We start from the raw sequence: 12,083 nt of genomic DNA on the forward strand, positions 1-12,083 counted from the left end.
GATTTGGGTGGACTCCAGGAGTTGGTGATGGACAGGGAGGCCTGGTGTGCTGTGGTTCATGGCGTTGCAAAGAGTCGGACACAACTGAGTGACTGAACTGAACTGAAGGTGCAACTTGTTTCCAGTAATTAATGCTGTGGTGTCGTTTGTAACTTTTTAAATTTCCCTTATTCTTTCTGTAGTTATTGACTGAAAGTCTTCTGTTAGGAAAATTTGTCATTCTCATTTATTTACTTATTCATTCCATTCATTTATTTATCTTATTATAGACTCAAGATATTTATTCTTTGAGGTACAATCCAGTATTATCAGTTTTTGCTGTTGCTTACTTTGTTTCAACTCTGACCGTTGAGAGCTTTTTTACATCGGCTTCTGTGCTCTTTCAGCAAGCCCTCTTCCTTTTTGTTTTTTGAGCTATGTCATTAACCTTCCAGTCCTACAAGATGCTCCAGGCTTCTCTTGTATTTTTCTCTCAAGCCCAGGAATCAACTACTTCGCCAAGGAGCCCTAATTGCTTTCATCAGAGAGTGGTATTTAGAAACCCAGATACGGCCACTAAGTGTGCTTAGTGCTACTGCAGGTCTCCATAGCCCTCATGACTAGAGTTAAAGGAATATATGTATATTTACTAATTCATGCATACATGTCTGTATGTATATATGTGTTTGAGCAAGCTCCTGGATATGGTGAAGGACAGGGAAGCCTAGCGTGCTGCAGTCCATGGGGTTGCAAAGAGTCAGACACGACTGAGCGACTGAACAACAAATATACGTGTTTAAAAAAAAAAAAAAACCCTAGCGCAAGTTCATACTGATTCGAATCCATCCCTACAGGGTTCATTTTTGTCTTCTCCCTTATTTGAGACTTCTTTCTGTAATAGAAACCTGGATTGTATCATCTTTATGTTTACTTATTTTTTAATCTTAATTCACATATAATTTTAAAATTGAGAAAATTTACCAGCCAGGATTCAGTGTTTATATATTATTTTAGTCCATAGCCTTACTATATCTAGTAAAAAACACCACTTTCTAAAGCTCCTTAGGTCAGTTCCTTTTCTCCTACCCTTCATTGTGGTTATAATAGGTTTTTATTATAATGCTGTTAGGATCATTTTTCACCTTCAGCATTGTTACATACTTATTGTTTTCAGGGTAAGTATGTTTTCAGGGCCTTGTAAAAGAAAAACTGATTTTCTCATGTTGAGCAAGAATTTTTGAGCCTTTTATATTTTACTTTATTTCCTATTTGTTTCTATATGTTGATCAGTTTTCTTTTTCTTGCAGCAAAAGAAGGTAAACCCTAAACAGATTTTGTCATGCAAAATATTTCCACAAGGATGTTCTAATCAGCTTCTATGTCATAAGTCAGAATCAACCCACGAGCGTAATTCTCCCTTTTCCAGTGCTCCAGGAAGGCACACATACCTCATGTTTATTTGAGTTATTCTGCTCTCTTCAGTCATTGTGATAGCATTATACATTTTTTACATAAAAGTTTGTTTTTACATAAACATTCCTAGATACATGAGCTTCTTTCACTTCCTGCTCTTCCGTGCATCGTTCTGTTCAGCTACACTGGTCCCCTTGCTGCTCTTGAACTCACTGGACACATTCCCATGTCAGCGCCTTTGCCATCAGTTTCCTCCCTCTGCCTAGGTCTCGGGCATTCCTGGTCCCTCATCTTAATGCTCTGCTACTTGTCTCCTGTTAGAGAGGCCTTTCTGGACCACCCTGTGCATAGTAGCCTCCCTTTTACATGTAACTTTCCCCTTTATTTTTTCTTTATTTTTCTATAGCACCTATCACTATCTGACAAAACTTTATATAAAAAACAAAGATTTATATATGTATATGTGTGTGTGTATGCATATGCATGAGCATGTTGTGTTATTGCTAGTTCCCCATTTGAGCAAGGACTTTGTTCATATCTGTCTTCAGGATCTAGAAGAGACCTGGGAAACCTGACACATAGACACTCAGTAAATGTTTGTTGAGTGAATGAATGTCGGCTTGCCTCAAGTGAATGCTGGTTGAAGTAGTTGAACACTTGTACTTAAATTCTCAGTGATATAAATCAGTATTGTAGAAAATTTTTTTCTTATCTTCCTCTCTTTGTGTTTTCAAATATCTTTTAATAATAGCAGCTAATCTAGGTTTAAAATAAGGGTTTGGAAATCACATTCATACAATATTTAATATTGAAAACTCTCCTCTCTTATATAAAACTGACATTCTCATTATTTTAATCAGTAAAAGAAACATGTTAAAAGTGATGGGACATATTCAGAGATTTGACTTTATTTTTTAAAGCTTAGGTTAAATTCACTGTCATCTTCTGTTTTCTGTTTGGTATACACTCAGACCAGTTTATAGGTTTTTTACTCTTTCTGGAGCTCATGCTTTTCTGGCTTTCCCACAGGGAGAGTTATTCCTCTCTACCTTTTGTGACCTGCCTTTGTGTAGAATTGACTGCTTTCTCTTTTGAGGCTTTTACTTGTCTGTGTCCTGCAAGCTTGTAAACCCTTTAAGATTAAGAATTAGATACTATCTTTGTATCCCCAACCCCTTGAATACTTTCTGGCTTACAGAAGGGATAATAAATCTTTAGTGACTGGAGAAAGACTTATTATGAAGTTTTTTTTATATCTATGGACATTTATAATACTTGTTTTTAAAAATCTTGGCATAGGAGTAAACACGGAAGTACCAACTTCATTCCAGAGCAGTTTTTGGATGACTTCATCGATCTTGTTATCTGGGGCCATGAACATGAGTGTAAAATAGCTCCAACCAAAAATGAACAACAGCTCTTCTACGTGTCACAGCCTGGAAGTTCAGTGGTCACTTCTCTTTCCCCAGGAGAAGCTGTAAAGAAGTGAGTAATGATTATATTTTCCAAATCAGTTCTTAAAAATATTTGCTATAATAATCTGGTCATCTCATAGGCCAAAAGTACTGATGGTGCTGTTACTTATATGATAAATTTATTTATAAAGACTCATCATTCCATATACTGTTACTATTTTCCCAGATTTTAAGCTGTTTTCAGCAGGAGAAGACCCCAGTGGTATTAATGATTTTGCTGTTCATTAGGCCAATTCAAGGCTAACATTTTTTATTAATTAAATTTTAAGTAGAATGCTATAGGAAAGTTGATGGATGAGTAGATTTTATTCTGGGGAAGAAGAATGTTTACATTTTTTCCTGTGATATAACATTAAGATCAAATTACTAAAAGTCTTGGTGGTCCAGTGGTTAAAAATCTGCCTTGTAATGTGCAAGACACAGGTTCGATCCGTGATCAGGGAACTAAGATCCCACATGCCACAAAGCAACTAAGCCCAGGCACCACAACTACTAAGCGTTGTGTGCCACAACTAGAAAGTCCACAGCCAAATAAATAAATATTAAAAAAAAAAAAAAAAACAGATCAAATTACTAAACATTTTTTAAGGAGGGGAGGTTGTAAGGATTTTGTAGGCATTAACAAATATGATCGTTTTGATGTGCACATCTTCCTGAGGAAATTTACAACGTGACTAGGCTTTCATTTCCCTCCTCATTTCAGACACATTGGTTTGCTGCGTATTAAAGGAAGGAAGATGAATATGCAGAAAATTCCTCTCCGCACAGTGAGGCAGTTTTTCATGGAAGATGTTGTTCTGGCTGATCATCCAGACATTTTTAACCCAGATAATCCTAAAGTAACACAAGTCATACAGAACTTCTGCTTGGAGAAGGTAATTCTTCTAGATAAAGGTCAATGAAATCTATTTTAGTTGAGAGGTTATTTACATTGAATTAAATACTTCAGTAGACTAGAGGGAAGACATTACATTTGCTATATTCTCATGAAACCTTTAAGGAACCACTGTTCAGTAAATGAGTTTAGGCGTAAGGTTTTTTTTTTTAAGTCTTTGAGATGGAAGAATGTTGCATATAGAGGAAACTTTAAGCCCCCCTCCCAGATCCTTTCCTCCTTCTCAGAGACGTATGTATAATCACTTTTCTCTTTTTATCCTGATTTGATAATTTGTTCATTTTATTAATGAAAGCAGTAACTTTGGGGAATCACAGGATACTATGGTAGATGAGGAGAACCTTAGCCTAGTAATCTCCCTCACACATCCTTTCACCCTGAAATCTGCCTCCAGATAAAATCTTGAAATATGTCTGCTAGGGCTTCCCTGGTTGCTCAGCTGGTAAAGAATCCTCCTGCAATGCAGGAGATTCTCGTTCAATCCTGGGTCGGGAAGATCCCCTGGAGAAGGGATAGGTTACCCACTCCAGTATTGTTGGGTTTCCCTGGTGGCTTAGATGGTAAATAGTCTGCTTACAATGCAGCAGACCTCGGTTCAATCCCTGGGTTGGGAAAATCCCCTGGGGGAGGGCATGGCAACCCACTCCAGTATTCTTGCCTGGAGAATGCCATGGACTGAGGCGTCTGGTGGGCTACAGTCCCTGGGGTCGCAGTGAGTCAAACATGATTGAGCGATTAAGCACAGCACAGGGACCATGTCACTTCAGTGTAAGTCCCATACCTCCTCCCATACAGATCACCATCCCTAAACCTCTGTAGAATTTCTTGAGCCACTTTGAAATTGGATGAATGCATTTGATAATATGGAACTTGACATCTTAATACAGTAAGTCTCCTACACGTGAACCTTTAAGTTGCAAACTTTGAAAGATGCGGACATGCGTTTGCATGTCCCATCACTTAAATTAGTTCACATGTCTGGTGTACATTGTCACATGCATGCATCCTCTGCAAATGGCTGTACTCTGGTGTACTGTACTGCACTGCACTGTACAGAGGGCTTCCCTGATGGCTCAGCAATAAAGTGTCTGCCTGCAGTGCAGGAGACATGGGTTTGATCACTGGGTTGGGAAGGTCCCCTGGAGAAGGAAATGGCAAGCCACTCCAGTATTCTTGCCTGGAGACTCCCAGGCAAGAGGAGCATGGTGGGCTATGGTCCATGGGGTCGTAAGAGTCCAACATGACTTAGTGACTAAACCACCACAACCACTGTATAGAGTATAGTAAAATACAGTATCTTTATTTCAAGCTGAAGAATGTCTGGAAGGAAGCGTAAAAGCAGCAGTGATGTAGCTGGTACTGTTGTACTTTTCAAAGTACTACATTTAAGATTAAAAATATTTTCTTTATTTTTTGTGTTTGTTTTTATGTATTATTTGTATGAAAAGTATTATAAACCTGTTTGTGCATGTGTGCCAAATTGCTTCAGTTGTGTCTGACTCTTTGCAACCCTTTGGACTGTAACCCACCAGGCTCCTCTGTCCATGGGATTCTCCAGGCAAGATTACTGGAGTGGGTTGCCATGCCCTCCTCCAGGGAATCTTCCTGACCCAGGGATCAAACTTGCATCTCTGTGTCTCCTGCATTGGCAGATGTGATCTTTACCACTAGCACCCCCTGGGAGACCTATTACAGAATAGGATTATGTAGCCGATTGTGTTAGTTGAGTACCTAGGATAACTGTTAGACTTACAAACAAATTAGACTTACAGATTTGCTGTTGGAACAGAAGTCATTCATATGTAACATTAATTGCTAACACTTACTCAGTTCTTAACTCTGTGTATGCTCTTCTGCTTTGCATTTTATTCTCACAAAAAGCATGATGATAATGCTTTCATTGCTTGTATATTCCTGACACTGTTGACAGCATTTTGCATTTAATCCACTTAGCAATGCTATAGAACAGTAGAGTCTACCATCCACATTTTATAGAAGGAGGAGCTGAACCTTAAAGTGAGACAAACATGATAACCAGTAAACTGTGGAAACGCCCACTGGAGCTGAACCTTAAAGTAACTCACCCAATGTGTCAACTTTACTAGCAGCATGTAACTCAAATAACTGAAAGGTTTAGGTTTGCTGGTTTCAAGATGACCAGATTCAGAAACTTAGATTAAGATAGCAGGTCCTTCTGTCTCTGTTTCCATGTTTAGTCCTGTGCCACCCAGTCCTGTGGTTTTTATCTCAAGCTTCACTGTATGTAAGGAAGTCTGTCATGCAGTGGCCCACAGACGTACATTGCCTTTACAGCTAAAAGAATCATTTTTTTCCCAGTGGTTCCAGATAAACCCCTTAAACATTGAGTTTCCCTGGACTGAGGTCATGTACTCGTCCCTGAACCCGATCTCTCAGGCGAGGGAGATGGAGCATGAGTGAGTGGATTGTCCCAGCCTACTCAGGGAGCTCAGGGTCTCTCAGCCTTGGCACAGCTGACAGTTTAGACTGGGAAATGCTTTGTTGTGGGAGCTTGTTCTGTGCACAGTGGGATTTTTACAAGTCCTCTCTGACCTCTACCACTAGATGCCAGCCAGAAATACCTCTTCCCCCTAGTCATGACAATATCTTTATTTTGAGGTTGAAGAAATGCTTGAAAATGCAGAACGGGAACGTCTGGGAAATTCTCAACAGCCAGAGAAGCCTCTTATACGACTGCGAGTAAGTCCTGTTTAGATGAATTAAGCTTTATTGATTTTCAAAGGAGAGTTTTGTACAGTTTACATGAATTTTTTTTTTTTTTTGGTAAAATAGCAAAGAGAGTACGTATAGTAAAAAGAGCTATCATCATTGGTGAAGAAAATAATAAAGCAGCCAGTATTTGATTTAATCATAGTTTCATTCCTTTCTATAAACTTTTTATTTTATATTGGGTTATGCTGCTGCTAAGTCGCTTCAGTCGTGTCAGACTCTGTGCGACCCCATAGACAGCAGCCCACCAGGCTCCTCTGTCCCTGGGATTCTCTAGGCAAGAATACTGGAGTGGGTTGCCATTTTCTTCTCCAATGCATGAAAGTGAAAAGTGAAAGTGAAGTCGCTCAGTCATGTCCGACTCTTAGCGACCCCAAGGACTGCAGCCTACCAGGCTCCTCTGTCCATGGGATTTTCCAGGCAAGGGTACTGGAGTGGGTTGCCGTTGCCTTCTCCTATATTGGGGTATAGCTGATTAAAAATGTTGTGACACTTTCAAGTGAACAGTGAAAGGACTCAGCCATACATATATATGTTCTCCCCCAAATCCCCCTCCCATCCAGGCTGCCACATAACACTGGTAAAGTTCCATGTGCTATATATATAGCAGGTCCTTGTTGGCTATCCATTTTAGTTTATTCTGATAGGTTTGATGTTTTTGTTTTCTTGCTTCCCTCATTTCTAAATAGTGTTGTGTTGACTAGGTTGGCCGAGCTCTCGGACTTCATCGCTTGCGGCTCCCCGCTCTCCCCTCCTTCCAGGCACTCGGACTTGTTTCAGTGCCTCGGACATATCAGACCCGCTCACTTCCTCCAGGTCTGCTCACGTCACCCAAGTAGTCACCTCAGTGGACCCCAGCCTGATTAAGACTGTAACCCCCAGGTCCTCTCTCCAGCACTACTGATTTCACTTACCCTTCTCTGTGTCTTCTTTTTTTCCCCACAACACATCCACCTGAACTACAACATCCAATTTATTTGTTTATTTATTTTGGTTATTATTTGTCCTCAGCTACCAAACTATCTGCTCTACGGAAGCATGGAACTTTGTGAATCTTGTTAACTAATGTAGCCAAAGATCCCAGAACAGTCCCTGGCAATTGCAAGTGCTTGATAAATACGTGGCAAGAACTGACATTTCAGAGTTAGAAAATTCTAAGAAATTGAAGTGTTTCCTGTGCCTCTAAACCTGCTTATCTTTTGCATCATGATATTCACAAATAACAAGACTTCTTTTTTTTTGCCACCCCTGTGCCTTTCTCTTCTAGCTCCTACCTTTTCTGATTTTCTTCCCCCCAAAATAATACATTGTCTTTATTGCTCATATAACAGTCTCTTCCTCAGTCCACTATAATCAAGGCTGTGACACCACCATCTCAGGTGAAAAATGCAACCTTCAACTGTCAAATCCAGTAGATTTTTTTCATCTTAGTGAGTCACTCTTCGGCATTCTCTTCTACAAGTTTTCTTTGTCCCTTCCTATATTTTAGTTAGTCCTGTGTCCAGTCTAGGCATATGATCACCTATAGAATGATGGCTCCCAAATTTTGACCTACCCCTGAGACATCCTTGTTGGAGTCCAAGAGTCCTTCTAAAGCCTTGTGCCCAAGGGATATGGCCCTCAAACTGCAGCAGCACTGGCATCACCTGGGAAAATCTTAAAAATACAGAATCTCAGGCTCCATATTAAACCCACTGAATTGCATTTTAACAGGATCCCCCCAAAATTTATATGCACATGAAAATTTGAGAAGCCCTGGGCCATACAGGATGAAGGTAAAGAAGACAGTCTAGAGTCAGACTGTCTGGTTTGATTCCAGCTCTGTCACTAGCTATGTGACCTTGAGCCACTGGGTCTCTTGTCCCTGGGTATGTGCTTTCTAGATCTGAGTGAATTCTCTCCATCTCATTGTCATTGCTGTAGCTGAGCCCGGATGCTCTCTTAGCAGTCTCTTCCTTTGTGTCCTCAATCTCCTCTGTACATACTTCTTACAGCACTGTTCAGGTTCTGCTTGCAGCTGCTTCTTTACATGGTTTGTCTTCCTAGCCAGCTTCTTAGTTTTTTTCCAACCAGGATGCTGTTTTATTTATGTTATATCTGGCCCTTGGCAGAGTACTTAGACATTGTGGACACTTCAGTAAAGTTTGCTTAGTGAATAATTTTGTAACATTTAGAAGCAGAAAATTACAAATAAAACTAGACTGGAGTTCAGTTGTTAAAAATGTGTTTTGGGGAGACCCCCTAGCTTGAGCATTTGGCATTTTCTGGTTTAGAACGTGGCAGCTGTAGAGATGGTTTGTCTGGGTAATAGAAACTTAGCTGCTTTAAGAGAACCACACAGATCTCTTTATCAGGGCAGAAGCACCATGTTTCTCATCTATGTCTGCCTGATACTGTTAAAACTAATCAGACTTAAATTGGAAATAGGCGTTCCTTTTCCCAAACACATTACTAATTCATTAATGATAAAAAGAAGAAATATCTTCCTGTAGGTAGTATTCCAAAATATTGGCTAGATGACCTTCATTGATTCACTAATTCAATGAACAGATGTTTACTGAGTTATTGAGTGCCTTCTTTTCTGCATGTGAGAGTGTGGGGTGGGCAGTGAAGATAAAATAGACAAGGCTTACAGGAGGTGGAGGTGTGAGAAGAGATAAAATAAACAAATAGCAAATATGTGAACAGAATCTTAGCTAGTGCTAAGTGTGACAGAGAGTGTAAGTGGGGTAGAGGTTAGGTGTAGTCTGGAGAGGCTGGTGATGTGGTACAAAGCTTGTTCCCAGAGCATCCTTTGAGAACAGCTGATTTAGGAAAATGATTATATCTGTTTTTCTTTGTAAGGGGCTTGGTGCCATAAGAGATGTCTTTAGAAAAAGCCTGCCTTGAGAATCATTGTTAGTTCTAAATAGAAATCATGAGCCCTCTTGTACCTGCAGTTTCGTATCTGCAGATACGGAGGGCTGATTGAACTGTGCCACTTTATACAAGGGACTTCAGCATCTGCAGACTTTGGTGTTCCCAGCCAGGGGTCCTGGAATCAATCCCCCTGAAATACCAAGAGATGACTGTCACGTGTTTTGAAGGTGATCATTTCTCAAAGCTCACAGACTTGCTTCTTTTCCTCCATGAATTTTCCCAGTGTTTATTATTGTCTGGTGTGAAAGCTTATCCTTACGTGATAAACCAATTAATAAATACATCTAGTGCCAGCCAGCATTCTATTTGGATCTCTGTTTTAAAAGTTTAAGAAAACTTGTTTAGAAATATCACATCCTTTTCAGATGATATTCCTGGTTCCTAGAGTGTTTTTACCATGGGGAGATACAGTGATTCTGACATTGTGGGAATTCTTGCTGTACCTTGATTCCATCAAACAATGTTTTGCAGAAGCATAAACCTTTGAAGCTTTATTTTTTCATAGAATAAATTGTGTAACATCATCATGATCTTTAAAATGAATTGTAGAATATTAACATACAGTACTAACTTAAAAGTCTTACCCATAAATACTGAAATTGTTGCTCTGTTGTTTGCTAGCCTTTGTAACTTGTTCTGTATTTCCAGGTGGACTATAGTGGAGGCTTTGAACCATTCAGTGTTCTTCGCTTTAGCCAGAAATTTGTGGATCGGGTAGCTAATCCAAAAGATGTTATCCACTTTTTCAGGCACAGAGAACAAAAGGAAAACACGGGTAAGCTGGTTATCTGTTTTTTTAAAGATATTTTTAGCACCTTTCTTTTTAAGGTATTTTTTTGGCTATGCAAGGTCTTTGTTTCTTTGCAGTTTTTCCTCTAGTTTTGGCAAGCGGGGACAACTCTGTAGTTGGGGTATGGGAACTTCTCATTGCTGTGCCTTCTCTGTTGTGGAGCTCGGGGCCCTAGGGCACTTGCATTTCAGTAGTTTTGGCAAGTGGGCTCAGTAGTTGCAGTCCCGGGCTCTAGAACACAGGCTCAATAGTTGTGGTGCACAAACTTAGTTACTCTAAGGCATGTGGGATCTTCGCGGATCAGAGATCAAACCCATGTCTTCTGCATTGGCAGGCAGATTCTTTACCACTGAGCCACCTGTGGTAAATTTGATCCCAGGTTCAGGAAGATTCCCTGGAGAAGGAAATGGTAACCCACTACAGTATTCTTGCCTGGAAAATCCCATGGACAGAGGAGCCTGGCAGAGGAGTCAGTGGACTCACAAAGAGTCAGACACGACTTAGTGACTAAACACTCACGCATGCAGGCAAAAATTAGATAGCAATCGCTTATAAACCTGCGGGTATCAGTGAAGAAATGATAGCTTTAATAGTTTTTTTTTAAACATGCTGCTGATTAACAACACATACTTTATATATTTAGTGTTTACATATCTATTATTACTATATATTCTTAATGTTTAGAGAATATACTCTTAAATTTTACAGCTAAATATTTCAACTTCACGGCATATATGATTTAAGATTCCGGACTTAAGAGATGTCCCAGAATATTAAAAAGATATATACTTAAGGGCTAATTAAGTTTTGTGAAAACTAATTGCCTTTATTTTAGCATTTATCAAAAACAGGTAACCTGACTGAAATAGTGCTTCTTCATAAGAAATATTGACCTTTTTTAAATACAATGGCTCTTCTCCTTAGAACTATTGAGTCAGAATTAATATGTCCCTTGTTTACATATATACCACATTGGTTTTTATTAACCCTGATTTAATGAGCTTCTATTTTCATAGTTAAGTTGTGATCAAAATAGTGTGTACTGTTAATTCAGCCTGAAATAGTCATTTGGATATTTAAATGGAGCTCATAGAATACTGTTTTAGGGGAAAACAATCCATATCAGAGAAAGGTTTTTATGCTATTAATTTTACCTAGTTATTGATGATGATTTACTTTAATCATTCATCCTTATCAATTCCTTGGAGTTTTATTGGTATAGCATTTGTGAGAATATGGAATTTAGAACTGGTTCCTTATTTTATTTGTTTCATCCATAGTGAGTCTTGTTCTGATGATCCCTTTTTTGCTTAAACATTAATTGCTTAATGGAAACAATGACCCTTTCATGTATCATTTTGAAAGCATGAAATTGTTTGTTGTTTTGGCCAGCTCTGCTACTTCAACCACTTGTGTGAAATCATGCAAATCGCTTAATCTCTCTGATCTTTAGTTTTCTTGTCATCAAAATTAGGATAATAACTGTACCTGCCTCAGAGTACTGTTGTGAGGATTAGAAGATATAATGTATGTAAATGGTCTTAACATAGTGTCTGGCGTAGTGAAATGTAGTAATCATATTTATGAAATAATATTAATTCTCCCCGGAGAAGGCGATGGCACCCCACTCCAGTACTCTTGCCTGGAAAATCCCATGGACGGAGGAGCCTGGTAGGCTGCAGTCCATGGGGTCGCACTTTCACTTTTCACTTTCATGCATTGGAGAAGGAAATGGCAACCCACTCCAGTGTTCTTGCCTAGAGAATCCCAGGGATGGGCAAGCCTGGTGGGCTGCCGTCTATGGGGTCGCACAGAGTCGGACACGACTGAAGCGACTTAGCAGCAGCAGCATTAATTCTCCCAT

General features: G+C 39.4%; 1 protein-coding gene across 5 annotated transcripts in view; it reads left to right on the forward strand.

Annotated features, from left to right (window-relative positions):
* Positions 1–12,083, forward strand: part of MRE11 (MRE11 homolog, double strand break repair nuclease) — a 73,897-nt gene that overhangs the window by 20,869 nt on the left and 40,945 nt on the right. For all 5 annotated transcript variants that reach the window (XM_027563994.1, XM_027563990.1, XM_027563995.1 and 2 more), the window contains 4 exons: positions 2,692–2,877; positions 3,571–3,742; positions 6,400–6,480; positions 10,078–10,204. In XM_027563994.1, the coding sequence (XP_027419795.1) occupies positions 2,692–2,877; positions 3,571–3,742; positions 6,400–6,480; positions 10,078–10,204 (566 nt within the window). The remainder of the gene's footprint in view (positions 1–2,691; positions 2,878–3,570; positions 3,743–6,399; positions 6,481–10,077; positions 10,205–12,083) is intronic.

This window comes from Bos indicus x Bos taurus, chromosome 15 (assembly GCF_003369695.1).
Source record: "Bos indicus x Bos taurus breed Angus x Brahman F1 hybrid chromosome 15, Bos_hybrid_MaternalHap_v2.0, whole genome shotgun sequence".
Taxonomy (NCBI): Eukaryota; Metazoa; Chordata; class Mammalia; order Artiodactyla; family Bovidae; genus Bos; species Bos indicus x Bos taurus.